Source organism: Nomascus leucogenys, chromosome 14, assembly GCF_006542625.1.
Source record: "Nomascus leucogenys isolate Asia chromosome 14, Asia_NLE_v1, whole genome shotgun sequence".
Classification (NCBI taxonomy): Eukaryota; Metazoa; Chordata; class Mammalia; order Primates; family Hylobatidae; genus Nomascus; species Nomascus leucogenys.
The window spans coordinates 89,996,429-90,013,222 of record NC_044394.1 but is presented as its reverse complement, the minus strand read 5'-3'; the positions used below and the strand labels follow the sequence as shown (position 1 = coordinate 90,013,222).

Genomic DNA, 16,794 nt, shown 5'->3' with positions numbered 1-16,794 from the left:
TGTATTTACTGCTGAAGTCTGGACAGTTTCCCTCGTCAATAAACATTCTTTAAGGTCATGACTTCAAAAGCAGGGCACTAGCGCAGGCACAACAAAGGTGTGGCATCGTGGATCTAAATAACTTCTCCCAACAATAACACCAACTGTTATCACCAGTAACACTCTATGGTGAGACATTTACATTCAACGGTTATTTTCAGAGCAATTCAGCGCTATTCACAGCCCCAAAGGCTGGGGAGGGAGGAGGGAAAGAGCTGACAGCAGGGGGAAAAAAATGCAGCGTCTGCCAGGCAGGTGCTAACTCAGAATGGTGAGGCCAGTGGGAAGAGCTTAGGCCCAGGCGCCCACCTGAAAGCCGATGGAGACGAAGCTGGAGAAAGGGAACCGGTCAATGTCTGTTGGGAGAGTCAGGCTGGGCCGGGCAGGAACCTCAGGGGGCAGGCACTCGGTGATGCTCCCAGCCAGGGCGTCCTGACGGCCTGGGAACAAGCACCAGGAGGCAGCCCAGGAACACCCAGGTGTGGTACCTGGCCCTGGGACCACCTCCACCCCTCACCACGAGCCATCAGCCCCCGTGCACAGGGATCCCAGCGGTAAGCTCAGGGGAGCCTGGAGCATCAGAGGGAGGAACCACAAGGGACAGACACACCCCACAGTAAAGGGACTGGAGAGGGGGTCGTAACGAGGACACCAACAAGACTCACCTTCCGCCGTCTTCAGCATGACGGCCAGCTCAGCCGGGATCTCCAAGCGCCCCAGCTCCTGGCAGAGGGGACCCATTTACCCAGGATCCATAGGAGGGGCCTAGGGACCAGTGTCCCTCCCCACACCCTCACCCCCAAGATTATAAACATCCCCTCCAAAGACCAAGGTGTTTGTTTGTTTTTTGAGACAGGGTCTCACTCTGTCACCCAGGCTTTTTGCGGTGGTGCCATCATGGCTCACCGCAGCCTTGACTTCCGAGGCTCAAGCTCAAGCGATCCTCCCACCTCAAACCTCCTGAGTAACTGAGACTACAGGCATGTGCTACTGCGTCCAGCTAATTTTTATTGTTTTTGTAGAGATGGGGTCTTGCCATGTTGCCCAGGCTGGTCTCAAATTCCTGGGCTCAAGCAATCCTCGCACCTCGGCCTCAAAGTGCTGGGATTATGGGCGTGAGCCACCATGCCCAGCAAAAGACCAAGGATTCTGACCCTGACACTCAAACAGAGCCCCGAGGACCCTCCGAGGGAAACCAAGAGCCAAGGGCACCCCGGTCCTCTTCTCAGGAGATGCAATGCATGGCCCTGAGGGACAGGACCCATACTAGCACTCTGGCAGCCCTCTAAGCTGTCCCAGTCTCAGCAGGTTCATAGCCCCATGTAAAACCCCCCCACTTTCCAGGCCACCTACCATGCTTGGCACTCTCTCCAGGGCCCTTTCGCTGCTGTGCCAGCCCTGCCAATGCCCAAGCTGTTGGAAGAGATGTGGGAAGAGCTGACGCCTCCCATGTGAGTCACCTGAGGGCACCTCCCCAGCTCTGAAATTCAGCTGTCCCCTCCTGCCCCTGGGAGGTTCTCAGCAAAGGACCGAGAACAGATCAGGAGGGGCCAACCACCCCTGGCCCTCCAGGGCCCTCACCAGCCTTAGCGCTGTGGGCGTCCGTGCCCATCTGCCAGGGCACCGGGAAGAGGGCAGGAAGAAAGGAAGAAATGGTCCCAGCGGACAAAGTCCAGCCGGGGAGGGGCCAGAGAGGGGGTAGCATGTGGGCATTGACCTTTGAGCCGCTTTATAGACCTTAGATCGGAGTCATCATGCAAAAGAGGGGAGCGGAAACGGCCCAGGGGAGGCCTGGAGGGGATGGGAACCCCAGACAAGAGGGAAGAGCCAGGCCCTGGGGAGGGCGGGCAGGGATAGAGGAAGACAGCACCTCCCAAGGGCCCCGGCCTACCCTGGCTGGAGGGAAAAGGGATGAGTTTGAGGACTGTGTCGGAAGCCGCAGCCCTTGCGAGGCTGGGCTGAGAGGGTCGATGCTGCTGGGATTTGAGCAGCTTGGCCAGCTCAGGCAGCCTGGCTTCTACCCTGAGCTGCCCCACCCAAGCCCCTGCACCTGCAGTCTCTGCCGCCTCGAGAGCAGGGGCTGGGCCGCCAGCAGGATGGTGTTCAGCTGTCCCAGAGCTGCCCGCCGCCGGAGGTGCCGCTTCCTGGAGGCCGGGAAAAGGCAGGGGTGAAATGAAGAGTCCAAACTTATGCTTCCTGCCTGGCGTTGGAATCCCCTAAGCCTGGACATTCATGTAAAAACTGACTTTGGACCAGAGAAGCCCTGGATGCTTCACAGAAATGACAGGAAAAGAATAGGATACTTCAAAAGAAAAGCAAGGGTCGGGTGCGGTGGCTCATGCCTGTAATCCCAGCACTTCGGGAGGCCGAGGCAGGTGGATCACTTGAGGTCAGGAGTTCAAGACCAGCCTGGCCAATATGGTGAAACCCTGTCTCTACTAAAAATACAAAAATTACAGTACACCTGTAATCCCAGCTCCTCAGGAGGCTGAGGCAGGAGAATCGCTTGAACCTGGGAGGTGGAGAGTCAAGTGAGCCAAGATCATGCCATTGCACTCCAGCCTGGATGACAGAACAAGACTCTGTCGGGAAGGGAGGAAGGGAGGGAGGGAGGAAGGAAGGGAGAAAGAAAGAGAGGGAGGAAGGAAGGAAGGAAGGAAGGGAGAAAGAAAGAGAGGGAGGGAGGAAGGAAGGAAGGGAGAAAGAGAGAGAGGGAGGGAGGAAGGAAGGAAGGGAGAAAGGAAGAGAGAAAGAGAGGAAGGGAGGGAGGAAGGAAGGAAGGGAGAAAGAGAGAGAGGGAGAAGGGAGGGAGGAAGGGAGGGAGGAAGGGAGAAAGAAAGAGGGAGGGAGGGAGGAAGGAAGGAAGGGAGAAAGAAAGAGAGGGAGGGAGGAAGGAAGGAAGGGAGAAAGAAAGAGAGAGAGAGGGAGGGAGGAAGGAAGGAAGGGAGAAAGAGAGGGAGGAAGGAAGGGAGAAAGAGAGAGGGAGGAGGGAGGGAGGAAGGAAGGGAGAAACAAAGAGAGGGAGGGAGGGAGGAAGGAAGGAAGGGAGAAAGAAAGAGAGGGAGGGAGGAAGGAAGGAAGGGAGAAAGGGAGGGAGGGAGGGAGGAAGGAAGGAAGGGAGAGAGAGAGAGAGAGGGAGGAAGGAAGGAAGGAAGGGAGAAAGAGAGAGAGGGAGGGAGGGAGGAAGGAAGGGAGGGAGGAAGGAAGGAAGGAGGGAAAAGGAAAGGAAGGAAAGAGAGAGAGAGGAGGAGGGAGGAGGGAGGGAGGGAAGAAGGGAGGAAGGAGAACAAGTAAACTGAGAGACGGTTCAGCCTGAGGGATTAAGATCTGACTCTGACTCTGGGCCTAGAATACCTGGGTTCAGATCAGTTCCCGATATGCACACTGACCAAAAAAAAAAAAAAAAAATTTCCCTTAGCTTGGTACGGTAGCTCATGCCTGTAATCCCAGCACTCTAGGAGGCTGAGGAAGGACAACTGCTTGAGACCAGCAGTTCAAGACCAGCCTGGGCAACATAGCAAGACCTCATCTCTACAAAAAAGATTTTTTAAATTAGCCAGGCATGATGGCGTGTCCTTGTAGTCCCAGCTACTTGGGAGGCTGAGGTAGGAGCTATGATTGGGTCACTGCTCTGTAGCCTGGGTGACAGAGTCAGACCCTGTCTTGTGGAAAAAAAAAAAAAAAAAAAAAAAAAAAGGAGCAGAAGTTATTAAAAAGTAACATCATTGGCCGGGTGCAATGACTCATACCCGTATCACACCTGTAATCCCTGTAACTTGGGAGGCTGAAGTGGGAGGATCACTTGAGACCAGGAGCTTGAGACCAGCCTGGCCAACACGGTGAAACCCCGTCTCTACTAAAAATACAAAAAAGGCCAGGCGTGGTGGCTCACGCCTATAATCCCAGCACTTTGGGAGACCGAGGCGGGCAGATCACGAGGTCAGGAGTTCGAGACCAGCCTGGCCAACATAGTGAAACTCTGTCTCTACTAAAAATAAAAAATTAGCCGGGCATGGTGGCAGGTACCTGTAGTCCCAGCTACTTCATAGGCTGAGGCAGGAAGAATCGCTTGAACCCAGGAGGCGGAGGTTGTAGTGAGCTGAGACCAAGCCATTGCACTCCAGCCTGGGCAACAGAACGAGACTCCATCTCAAAAGAAAAACAACAACAACAACAACAAATTAGCCGGGCTTGGTGGCCTATATGCCCATAATCCAGCTACTCCAGAGGCTGAAGCACGAAAATCACTTGAAACCAGTAGCTGGAGGTGTCAGTGAGCTGAGATCACGTTGCTGCACTCCAACTTGGGTGATAGAGCAAGACTCTGTCTCAAAAAAAATTTTTAATAAAAAATAATAATAATAAAAAATAAAGGCCGGGTGCAGTGGCTCATGCCTGTAATCCCAGCACTTTGGGAGGCTGAGGTGGGTGGATCACCTGAGGTCAGGAGTTCGAGACCAGCCTGGCCAACATAGGAAAACCCCATCTCCACTAAAAACACAAAAATTAGCTGGGCATGGTGGCAGGTGCCTGTAATCCCAGCTACTCAGGAGGCTGAGGCAGGAGAATGGCTTGAACGGGGGGCGGGGGGGGGGGGGGCAGAGGTTGCAGTGAGCTGAGATGGCACCCCTGCACTCCAGCCTGGGTGACAGAGCAAGATTCCGTCTCAAAAATTAATTAATTAATTAAAAAATAAAAATGGGCAGAGGAGAAACAGACATTTCTCCAAAGAAGTGACACTAATATCTGAGATGCTCAATGTCATTAGTCCAAGAGAAATGCACATCAAAGCCAAAATGAGATGCCACTTCACACCCACTAGCAGGGCTGATTTTAAAAATGGAAAATAATAAGTACTGGCAAGGATGTAGAGAAACTGGAACCCTTGCACATTGCTGGTAGAAACATAAAATGATGCAGCTACTATGGAAAGCAATTTGGCAGCTCCTCAGAAAGTTAAACATAGAATTACCATATGATAGAATTACCAGCACTTTCACTTCTAGGCCTATACCCCAAAGATTTGTAAACAGACTAGAACAGGCCAGGCGCAGTGGCTCACGCCTGTAATCCCAGCACTTTGAGAGGCTGAGGCGGGTGGATCGACTCAGGAGACAGGAGTTCAAGACCAGCTTGGCCAACATGGTGAAACCCCGTCTCTACTAAAAATCCAAAAAATTAGCTGGATGTGGTGGTGCATGCCTGTAATCCCAGCTACTCAGGAGTCTGAGGCAGGAGAATTGCTTGAACCTGGGAGGCAGAGGTTGCAGTGAGCCGAGATCCAGCCACTGCATTCCAGCCTGAGCGACAGAGCGAGACTCCGTCTCAAAATAATAATAATAATTTATTAACCCTCAAGCCTGGAACTGAATGATTTCTGACACATGCTACAACATGGATGAACTTTGAAACATTATGTTAAGTGAAAGAAGCCAGTCGTAAAAGGAAATATTGTATGAGTCAACTTACAGGAAATATCTAGAATGGGCAACCTCATAGAGACTCAAGTAGACTGAAAGTTACCAGGGGCTGGGGATCTTGTGGGGAATAGTTACTGCTTAATGGGTCCAGAGTTTCTGTTTGTGGGATGAAAACGTTTTGGAAATAGATAGTGGAGATGCCTGGCTCTCCTGATGTTCTCCACTGTCTTCACTTTATTCTCAGCCCTTGAGTTACTCTCTGGGAAGATCGCTGGCTGCTCTACCATCTGAATCTGACTCCCCAACTAGCCTGGGAGGCCCCATCTCTGGCACCCCCATCTCTGGCACCCCCAGCTCTGTCGCCAGCATCTGGCCCAGGGTAGACGAGGCAGACGGTCAGTCAACAGCTGTTGGAGGAATATGTGAAGACAGGCTGTGAGGGTGAATAACAGATGATTAGGTGAGAAGTGGGAGGGTCGTGTTATAGGACAGAGAAGTCTAAAGTCACTGCAGGTTGAAAGTCTGGCCTAAATTGGGCTGGGGAGGTAGTCAGGTCCTTAACAACATGATTCATGCTTTGAAAAGATGACTAGCCGGGCACGGTGGCTCACGCCTGTAATCCCAGCACTTTGGGAGGCTGAGGTGGGCAGATCACCTGAGATCAGGAGTTTGAGACCAGCCTGACCAACATGGAGAAACCCCGTCTCTACTAAAAATACAAAATTAGCCGGGCATGGTGGCACATGCCTGTAATCCCAGCTACTCAGGAGGCCGAGGCAGGAGGATCGCTTGAACCTGTTAGGTGGAGGTTGCAGTGAGCCGAGATTGCACCATTACACTCCAGCCTGGGCAACAAGAGTGAAACTCCATCTCAAAAAAAAAATCAGCTGAGTGTGGTGGCACAAGCCTGTAATCCCAGCTACTCAGGAGGCTGAGGCAGGCGAATCGCTTGAACCCGGGAGGCAGAGGTTGCAGTGAGCTGAGATCACGCCATTGCACTCCAGCCTGGGCAACAAGAGCAAAACTCCGTCTCAAAAAAAAAAAAAAAAAAAAAAAAAAGATTATTCCCACATTGTGGAAAACAGACTAGAAAAGAGAATGATAAAGGAGTCAGGACCATAGGTTCAGGTGGCCTCAGTAGGTAATGAGTTTCTCGTGGCTGGGGTATTCAAGCAGAGGCTGCACGGGTATGGGGGGGAATGCCGTCAAGGAGAGTCATATGCTGATGAGATGGCACTGGGGCAGGATGACTTGCCTTGAGGCCGTATGTTTCCCCAACCCTGCCCCACCACCTGGAGGACGAGCCCACAGCCTCACCCCACCCACTTCAGCCCTGGCTCCCACGCCTGCAGACCTGGCCTGGAACCCACGCATGCGAGCCTGCATCTGGGGCAGGATGCGCTGGCGGGAGATGCAGGTGTGGAAGCTGCGGTGCAGGTTGACCAGGGCCTGGGAGCGCTGCTGGTCCCGGAGCTCCTCCAGCCACTGCCAGCCCTGCTCCTGCAGCAGGACCTGTGGGCAGAGGCGCGGGCTGTAGGCAGGAGCCAGGAGCCAGCCCCACCTGCTCGCCTCCTCTGGTCTCAGCCTCCTCCCTTCCAGCCAAACCATTTGTTCTTCTGGCCCTGCCGCCCAGCCCTTCTGTCTCCGACCACTTGGACGGATCCCCAAATCCTGGGTTTGTACCTTTGGGCCCAGAATGCATCTCTCCTTTCCTATTCAGGCTGCCCTCTGCACACAGGGATACACACACCTACCTTGGTGGCTCCAAGGTGATAGAGAGGTGATTCGGCCCCCAGCACCTGGCTCAGGATGGCACCACACTTCTCCCGGTCGGAGAGGTCTTCCTGCCCTTCTGACCCCAGGGCCCAGAAGCTGCTCCAAGGATGGAGCTGAGATCAGAATAGCCAGAACCTCCTTTTACACTTTTTTTTTGTTTTTTTTTTTTAAGACAGAGTCTCGCTCTTTCATCCAGGCTGGAGTGCAGTGATGCGATCTCAGCTTACTGCAAGCTCCGCCTCCCGGGTTCATGCCATTCTCCTGCCTCAGCCTCCCTAGTAGCTGGGACTACAGGCGCCCGCCACTGCGCCCGGCTAATTTTTGGTATTTTTAGTAGAGACGGGGTTTCACCGTGTTAGCCAGGATGGTCTCGATCTCCTGACCTCGTGATCTGCCCACCTCAGCCTCCCAAAGTGCTGGGATTACAGGCGTGAGCCACCGCGCCCGGCCTTTTTTTTTTTTTTGAGACAGAGTTTCACTCTCGTTGCCCAGGCTGGAGTGCATTGGTGCGATCTCAGCTCACCACAACCTCCACCTCCCAGGTTCAAGTGATTCTCCTGTCTCAGCTTCCCGAGTAGCTAGGATTACTGGCATGCGCCACCATGCCTAATTTTGTATTTTTAGTAGAGACAGGGTTTCTCCATATTGGTCAGGCTGGTCTCGATCTCCTGACCTCAGGTGATCTGCCTGCCTCGGCCTCCCAAAGTGCTGGGATTACAGGCGTGAGCCACCGCGCCCAGCCCTTTCACACTTGCTATGCGACACCCGCAGCCCCTCAGTATTTATTCCATTTCTAGACCATTAAAAAATTTGGACGGTGCCTGCTCTATGCCAGGCGCTCAGTTGGGGGCTGAGACACTGCAGTGAACTTGGGCAGGGAGGGTCTCTGCACTGGAGCTCAGGGGGAAAACAGGGGAACACGGTGTGTGCAGGAGGCATGAGGGCTGGTTCTGGGCCACGGGAGCAACAGGAATGTGGTTCCCAAGGCCTTAGTCTCCTCGCCACCCAACACAGTGGGTCTCAAGACAAGTTTGTGAGAGGGAGGAGTGTGGGAGGGAGGGAGGGGCGTGGCAGGAAGGGGTGGGTGGGGGAGTGTTGAAGGATATTTCACAGGTCCAGAGCATGGTACCAGTTTGGCTCAATGGACACTCAGTAGTTAGTCTGTACCAAGCAAACACTGTGCCGGTTCTGGGGATATGGGTGACAGTCTGTGGTCATGGGATGCCACAGTGCATCAGGGAATGGCACAGATCAGCAGACCTGGTCTGTGCTGGGTGGAGAGTTGTACCTGGAGGTTCCTCTCACCCAGTTTCCGGGCTCAGAGCTTCTTGTTGGAGGTGACAATTGCTGTAGCTGGTAGGTTTCCAGATGGCAGAGACAGAACGTGCCCTGTCCTGGAGCTTCTCAGGATCTGACTCAAGGCTGGGCACACCCATCCCTACTGCCTGCCTTTTGCTCAGTCCCCCAACCAGGCCATCCCCATTGCCAAGGCCATCACAGGCTAAGGAGGTCTGCAGAGCCCTGGGGTGAGGCTATTGCTCCTAGCAGCTGCCCCCTCCCTTCTGAGGCAGCCACCAGCCCAGCTCAGCTGGACATCAACGAGAAGTGACTCCACCTGCTCCCTCTGTCCCTGTCCTTGGGGGAAACTCCAGCTCTTCAGAGGGTTCCCAAGAGGCCATCCAGTCAATAGCCAAAGGCCAGATGGGCAAACAACAAAACGGACAATGCCACCAGCTTTTCTTTGAGGTTTCTGAACTCTGGGAACAGAGCTGCCTCCAGGGTTCCTGGCAGGTCCATGTGCCACCCCGCCCCTCCTGCCCTTCTGAGAGGCTCTTTTCTCACTCCGTCCCCCCTCCCATCTCACTGCTTCAGCCTGCACTCCCCAGACAGCTGCTGTGGGCACTAGACCGTGAGCCCTGCCCAGGGCAGGTACTGCGCCCACCTCATCTCTGGTGCCCAGGCATCAGCACAGGAGAGGTTTGCAGAGAGAAGAAATGACGAATGCGTGGAGGGATGGTGAATGGTAGAAGACAGCGAGAGAGAGCGAGAGAGCGAGAGAGAGGACGAGAGGACGAGAGGACAAGGAGAGGGAGGGTTGGGTGCCAGGCCCAGTCCTGCGCAGAGTGAGTCCATCTCCAATTGGAAGGACCCCCGGGGCTGCCGGTCACTCCCGGTGGCCGCCTGGTCAGTCCTGCCCCGAGGTGCTGGGCCCCACCTGGTCAGGAAGGCCTCAAAGGGCACACGCACGGGGAAGTTGGCACTGCGGGTGCTCACGGCCTCCAGTATGGCTGCCTGGTGCAGTTGCTCTGTCACATGTCCCATGTCAAAGAGGCCTGGAAGCTATGGCCACAAGACAGAGCCAAAGACAGCTAGAGTCAAGGGGCCTGGGGCTGTGGGGAGGGAGGTGCAGGGCGGGGGAGGGCCCTGAGGCCAGTTGCTGGGGAGCTCACCTTTCCAGGGTTAGGGGTGAGGCATTGGATGAAATAGACATGGCTCCTGATGAGGGAAAGAGGGGTCACTTGGGCACAGACCAGCACCCCATACAACTACTTGGGGTCTGGTGTGGCGAGCGCTGTTCTCACCTGCCAAGCCGGGCTATGAGGTCCCCCAGGGCCTGCTGGAAGCGAGAGGCCAGCGTGGGTCTGCCTTGCCCTCCCCTGGACTGGGGCTCTGCCTCCTGGAACAGGCTGCTCACCAGCTGTGGGGGTGAAGCGCTGAGCCAGCTGGCCGCTGGGGCGTGCCCATCCACCCTGCAGCCCGTGAGAGCCAGAATGGGCCAGCCCTCAGCATCCAGACCCTGACAAGCTCAGCCCATGGCCCAAGGTGCCAGGGGCTTGAGGGCCAACCCTTGGGCAAGAGCGCCCATGGGGAAAAGAACAGAACTGGGGGACAGAGTATGGAGTGGGTGGGGGCCTGGAAGGGCAGATGGGCACCTGGAGCTGGCTCTGGCCAAGCATCTCCACCACAGCAGGGTCCAGCTGATCCCGGTTTCTGTTTAAAAACTTGTGAACCTGCAAGAGACCATGCAGGTGGGGAGGGAAGCGGAGAAAGGGAGGAGAGCAGGAACCAAGGAGGGGAGGCTGGATATGGAGGAGGTGAATCTACCCTCTCACCAAGTGACCTGAAAGGCTGCCTTGGTGTCTCCAGTCCTTTACCTAGCCTTGGGTCTGCCACTGGACGTTCCATTCCACCCCATGGAAAGGTCCAGTCCCCAGCAACACCACTTTCTCCCCACCGGGGCTTTAACCTATGCTGGTCAACAGGATGACGAGACAAGAATGTTGCCGTCTCTCCATGTTCAATCTATTTGGATTTACATTTTCCTAGCTTTCCTGAACTCCTTCTATTTCTTTTTTGGGGGGCAACTCCTGGGTAGTCTGTAGTTTTTCTTCTCCAAGCAAAGTGTGCCACCTCCTCCAGGGAGAACTGATTCTCCCTACTGCCCTTCCCTTTATTCCAGCCCCCCCACCCCCACCCCCAGTTCCTCTCCTCCTGGGGTAGGCATGCGTGCAGCTTCTTGGTAGGCACAGAACTCAGAAGGGGGAAGGGAAGTCCATTCAGTGAGCACCTACTATGTGCCAGGCACCTGCCAGGCCATCTCCACGTTACTACATCTCACCCTCACAGCAACTCCAGAGCGTAGGTTTCCACGCCCATTTTACAGGCGAGGAAACGGAGGCTCAGAAGGCGAAGTAAACTGCCAAGGTCCTCAGGTCCCATGCTTGTGCTCTGCCCACTTGTCTGGAGGGTCCCCAGGCTTCCACTCCCTGACCCCATAATTGTCACCTAGAACTCAGTAAACCGTGCTCAGAACTGAGCAGGGCCCATGGCTCAGGTAGGGACAGGTGTCCAAGCCTTGCAAGGGGCCTCCCCACACCCACTCCTCTTCACTGTCGGGTGACTCAGCTTGGGAGGGGACACTGCCCTTGCTGATTCACCCTGGTCTGTCCCTGAGGCCAGATACCTGGTAGGTGACAGTCCCTGCATAATGTCGCACGGTGAACACAGGCAGGGGCAGCCGGGGCTTGGCATAGCTGGGGTGGTCACCATGGTGATAGTGGCTCTTCTGGAGGAAGGTGTGGTCCGTGGCCTAGGAGAGGAGCCATGCACTCCCTTCACGCCTCTGCAGAGGCTGTCCTTCTGATGGCGCCCTCTCCCGGTGAGCACGAGTACTGCCTACACTGACTATAAGGGTAGGCTTGGTTTTGTTCCCCAAAACAAGCGCTTTAGGAGGCCGAGGTGGTCGGATCGTTTGAGGCTAGGAGTTCGAGATCAGCCTGGGCAACATAGTGAGATCCTGTCTCTACAAAAAATTTAAAAATTGGGCCGGGTGCGGTGGCTCACCCATGTAATCTCAGCACTTTGGGAGGCTGAGGCAGGCGGATCACAAGGTCAGGAGTTCGAGAGCAGCCTGGCCAACATAGTGAAATCCCATCTCTACTAAAAATACAAATAATTAGCCGGGCGTGGGGGCAGGCGCCTGTAATCTCAGCTACTCAGGAGGCTGAGGCAGGAGAATCACTTGAACCCGGGAGGCAGAGGTTGCAGTGAGCCAAGATGGCACCATTGCACTCCAGCCTGGGCGACAGTGCGAGACTCCATCTCAAAAAAAAAAAAAAAAAAAAAATTAAAAATTAGCTGGGTGGGGCTGGGTGCGATGGCTCATGCCTATAACCCCAGCGCTTTGGGAGGCCAAGGCAGGTGGATCACCTGAGGTCAGGAGTTCAAGACCAGCCTGGCCAACACAGTGAAACCCTGTCTCTACTAAAAATACAAAAAAATTAGCTGGGGATGCTGACTCATGCCTGTAATCCCAGCTACTCGGGAGGCTGAGGCAGGAGAATCGTTTGAACCTGGGAGGTGGAGGTTGCAGTGAGCCGAGACTGCACCATTGCACTCCAGCCTGGGCAACAAGAACCTAACTCCGTCTCAAAAAAAGAAAGAAAAAAGTAAGATTAGCTGGGTGGAAGGACTGATTGAGACCGGGAGCTTGAGGCTGCAGTGAGCTATGATGGCGTCACTGTACTCCAGCCTGGGTGACAGAGTGAGACCCCATTTCTAAAATAAATAAGTACTTAAACAAACAAAAAAAAGGAATGGGGATGGGAGCGCCTTAGTACAGATTTAGCAATCATTCCTGGGAGAACAGTCCCACAATCACATGTGCGTTTAAACAAGTCTTTCAAAAGACCACTTTCAGGCTGGGCGCGGTGGCTCACGCCTGTAATCCCAGCACTTTGGGAGGCCGAAGCAGGTGGATCATGAGGTCAGGAGACCGAGACCATCCTGGCCAACACGGTGAAACCCCGTCTCTACTAAAAAATACAAAAAATTAGCTGGGCGTGGTGGCGGGTGCCTGTGGTCGCAGCTACTTGGGAGGCTGAGGCAGGAGAATGGCACGAACCCGGGAGGCGGAGCTTGCAGTGAGCTGAGATCGCGTCACTGCACTCCAGCCTGGGCGACAGAGCGAGACTCCATCACAAAAAAAAAAAAAAGGTAACTCAGTTGGGAATGATAGTGAGTCAGTTAAAACACACATACACAAACACACACAGTAACTCAAGGACAGGTGCAGTAGCTCACGCCTGTAATCCCAGCATTTTGAGAGGCAAAGGTGGGAGGACTGCTTGAGCCCAGGAGGTTGAGACCAGCCTGGGCAACATAGGCAGACCCCATCTCTATTTTTTAAAATATAAAAATAAAACTAAAAAGTGATTTGGTTGGACGTTATTTTACTGAGCTAATGAACATAAAATAGCAAGTGCATGGGGGAGCTTGCCTGATATTATGTAAGTGAGAACTTGGGTTTGGGGTAACAATTCCAGGCTCAGCACCCACCTCGGACTCAGAAAATGGTACATGTCACATAATATAGACCTAAGTGATATTGCTGAGCCCTGGAAATCCATGCTGGGGGATTCCAAAAGTGATCCTGGGACCTCAAGGACACTCCTGACAAGTTTTAACAAAACATTATGAAATGTAAACTGGGAGAAACAATCGTTTATAAATTAACATGCTCTTAATTATCTAGTACAAGATTTTACATACGTATAAGTATTAATAAATGAACATTATATATTATTGTCCACCCCTGCCCGCAAAATATTGCTCCTAACTCCACCGCCTATCCCCAAACCTATAAGAACTAATGATAATCCACCACCGTTTGCTGACTCTCTTTTCGGACTCAGCCCACCTGCACCCAGGTGAAATAAACAGCCATGTCGCTCACACAAAGCCTGTTTGGTGGTCTCTTCACACGGACGCGCATGAAATTTGGTGCCGTGACTCGGATCGGGGGACCTCCCTTGGGAGATCAATCCCCTGTCCTCCTGTTCTTTGCTCCGTGAGAAAGATCCACCTACGACCTCAGGTCCTCAGACCAACCAGCCTAAGAAACATCTCACCAATTTCAAATCTGGTAAGCGGCCTCTTTTTACTCTCTGCTCCAACCTCCCTCACTATCCCTCAACCTCTTTCTCCTTTCAATCTTGGCGCCACACTTCAATCTCTCCCTTCTCTTAATTTCAATTCCTTTCCTTTTCTGGTAGAGACAAAGGAGACACGTTTTATCCGTGGACCCAAAACTCCGGCACTGGTCACAGACTGGGAAGGCAGCCTTCCCTTGGTGTTTAATCATTGCAGGGACGCCTCTCTGACTATTCACCCACGTTTCAAAGGTGTCAGACCACGCAGGGACACCTGCCTTGGTCGTTCACCCTTAGCGGCAAGTCCCACTTTTCTGGGGAAGGGGCAAGTACCCCAACCCCTTCTCTCCTTGTCTCTACCCCTTCTCTGCTTTTCTGGGGGAGGGGCAAGTAGCCCTCAACCCCTTCTCCTTCAGGGGTTGCCTCCTTAGAGGCAAGTCCCACTTTTCTAGGGGGCAAGAACCCCCAATCCCTTATTTCCGCACCCCAACCTCTTATCTGTGCCCCAATCCCTTATTTCCGTGCCCCAACCCCTTCTCTGCTTTTCTGGAGGGCAAGAACCCCCCACCCCTTCTCTGTGTCTCTACTCTTTTCTCTGGGCTTGGCTCCTTCACCATGAGCAAGCTTCCACCTTCCATTCCTCCTTCTCCTCCCTTAGCCTGTGTTCTTAAGAACTTAAAACCTCTTCAACTCTCACCTGACCTAAAATCTAAGTGTCTTATTTTCTTCTGCAATGCCACTTGACCACAATATAAACTCGACAGTAGTTCCAAATAGCCGGAAAACGGCACTTTCAATTTTTCCATCCTACAAGATCTAAATAATCTTTGTCGTAAAATGGGCAAATGGTCTGAGGTGCCTGACGTCCAGGCATTCTTTTACACATCAGTCCCTTCCTAGTCTCTGTGCCCAATGCAACTCATCCCAAATCTTCCTTCTTTCCCTCCTGCCTGTCCTCTCAGTCCCAACCCCAAGCATCGCTGAGTCTTTCTAATCTTCCTTTTCTACGGGCCCATCTGACCTCTCCCCTCCTCACCAGGCCGAGCTAGGTCCCAATTCTTCCTCAGCCTCCGCTCCTCCACCCTATAATCCTTTTATCACCTCCCCTCCTCACACCTGGTCCGGCTGACAGTTTCATCCCGTGACTAGCCCTCCCCCACCTGCCCAGCAATTTATTCTTAAAAAGGTGGCTGGAGCTAAAGGCATAGTCAAGGTTAATGCTCCTTTTTCTTTATCCCAAATCAGATAGTGTTTAGGCTCTTTTTCATCAAATATAAAAATCCAGCCCAGTTCATGGATCGTTTGGCAGCAACCCTGAGACGCTTTACAGCCGTAGACCCTAAAATGTCAAAAGGCCGTCTTATTCTCAATATACATTTTATTACCCAACCTGCTCCCGACATTAAACTCCAAAAATTAGAATGTGGCCCTCAAACCCCATAACAGGACTTAATTAACCTCACCTTCAAGGTGTACAATAATAGAAAATTGTAATTCCTTGCCTCCACTGTGAGACAAACCCCAGCCACATCTCCAGCACACAAGAACTTCCAAACGCCTGAACTGCGGCAGCCAGGCGTTTTCCTCCAGAACCTCCTCCCCCAGGAACTTGCTACACATGCCAGAAATCTGACCACCCGGCCAAGGAGTACCTGCAACCTGGGATTCCTCCTAAGCTGCGTCCCATCTGTGTGGGACCCCACTGAAAATCTGACTGTTCAACTCACCTGGTAGCCACTCCCAGAGCCCCTGGAACTCTGGCCCAAGGCTCTCTGACTCCTTCCCAGATCTTCTCAGCTTAGCGGCTGAAGACTGATGCTGCCTGATCGCCTCGGAAGCCCCGTAGACCATCACGGACGCTGAGCTTTAAGTAACTCTCACAGTGGAAGGTAAGCCCGCCCCCTTCTTAATCAATATGGAGGCTACCGACTCCACATTACCTTCTTTTCAAGGGCCTGTTTCCCTTGCCTCCGTAACTGTTGTGGGTATTGACGGCCAGGCTTCTAAGCCTCTTAAAACTCCCCAACCCTGGTGCCAACTTAGACAATACTCTTAAGCACTCCTTTTAGTTATCCCCACCTGCCCAGTTCCCTTATCAGGCCGAGATACTTTAACTAAATTATCTGCTTCCCTGACTATTCCTGGATTACAGCTGCATCTCATTGCCGCCCTTCTTCCCAATCCAAAGCCTCCTTTGCATCCTCCTCTTGTATTCCCCCACCTTAACCCACAACTATAAGACACCTCTACTCCCTCCTTGGCAACCGATCATGCACCCCTTACCATCTCACTAAAACCTAATCACCCTTACCCCGCTCAATGCCAATATCCCATCCCACAGCACGCTTTAAAAGGATTAAAACCTGTTACAGCATGGCCTTTTAAAGCCTATAAATTCTTCTTACCATTCCCCCATTTTACCTGTCCTAAAACCAGACAAGACTTACAGGTTAGTTTAGAATCTGCATCTTATCAACCAAATTGTTTTGCCTATCCACCCCGTGGTGCCAAACCCATATACTCTCCTATCCTCAGTACCTCCCTCTACTACCCATTATTCTATTCTGGATCTCAGACATGCTTTCTTTACTATTCCTTTGCACCCTTCATCCCAGCCTCTCTTTGCTTTCACTTAGACGGACCCTGACACCCATTAGGCTCAGCAAATTACCTGGGCTGTACTGCCGCAAGGCTTCACAGACAGCCCCCATTACTTCAGTCAAGCCCAAATTTCATCCACATCTGTTACCTATCTCGGCATAATTCTCATAAAAACACACGTGCTCTCCCTGCTAATCGTGTCCGATAATCTCCCAAACCTCAATTCCTTACCAGACAACAACTCCTTTCCTTCCTAGGCATGGTTAGTGCGGTCAGAATTCTTACACAAAAGCCAGGACCCCACCCTGTAGCCTTTCTGTCCAAACAACTTGACCTTACTGTTTTAGCCTAGCCCTCATGTCTGCGTGCAGCGGCTGCCACTGCTTTAATACTTTTAGAGGCCCTAAAATCACAAACTACGCTCAACTCACTCCCTACATTTCTCATAACTTCCAAAATCTATTTTCTTCCTCATACCTGACGCATATACTTCCTGCTCCCCGGCTCCTTCAGCTGTACTCACTCTT

The 16,794-nt window shown here is 52.9% G+C and overlaps 1 protein-coding gene across 1 annotated transcript in view; it reads right to left on the bottom strand.

The window, feature by feature from the left end:
* MYO15B (myosin XVB) overlaps positions 1 to 16,794 on the bottom strand; it is a 43,804-nt gene that overhangs the window by 14,791 nt on the left and 12,219 nt on the right. Inside the window, exons 14-24 of the mRNA XM_030828514.1 lie at positions 11,200 to 11,325; positions 10,169 to 10,246; positions 9,818 to 9,933; positions 9,686 to 9,731; positions 9,451 to 9,575; positions 7,214 to 7,331; positions 6,814 to 6,971; positions 2,090 to 2,183; positions 1,393 to 1,452; positions 705 to 762; positions 349 to 479 (exon numbers count right to left, since the gene is read on the bottom strand). Of these exons, the coding sequence (XP_030684374.1) occupies positions 349 to 479; positions 705 to 762; positions 1,393 to 1,452; positions 2,090 to 2,183; positions 6,814 to 6,971; positions 7,214 to 7,331; positions 9,451 to 9,575; positions 9,686 to 9,731; positions 9,818 to 9,933; positions 10,169 to 10,246; positions 11,200 to 11,325 (1,110 nt within the window). The remainder of the gene's footprint in view (positions 1 to 348; positions 480 to 704; positions 763 to 1,392; positions 1,453 to 2,089; positions 2,184 to 6,813; positions 6,972 to 7,213; positions 7,332 to 9,450; positions 9,576 to 9,685; positions 9,732 to 9,817; positions 9,934 to 10,168; positions 10,247 to 11,199; positions 11,326 to 16,794) is intronic.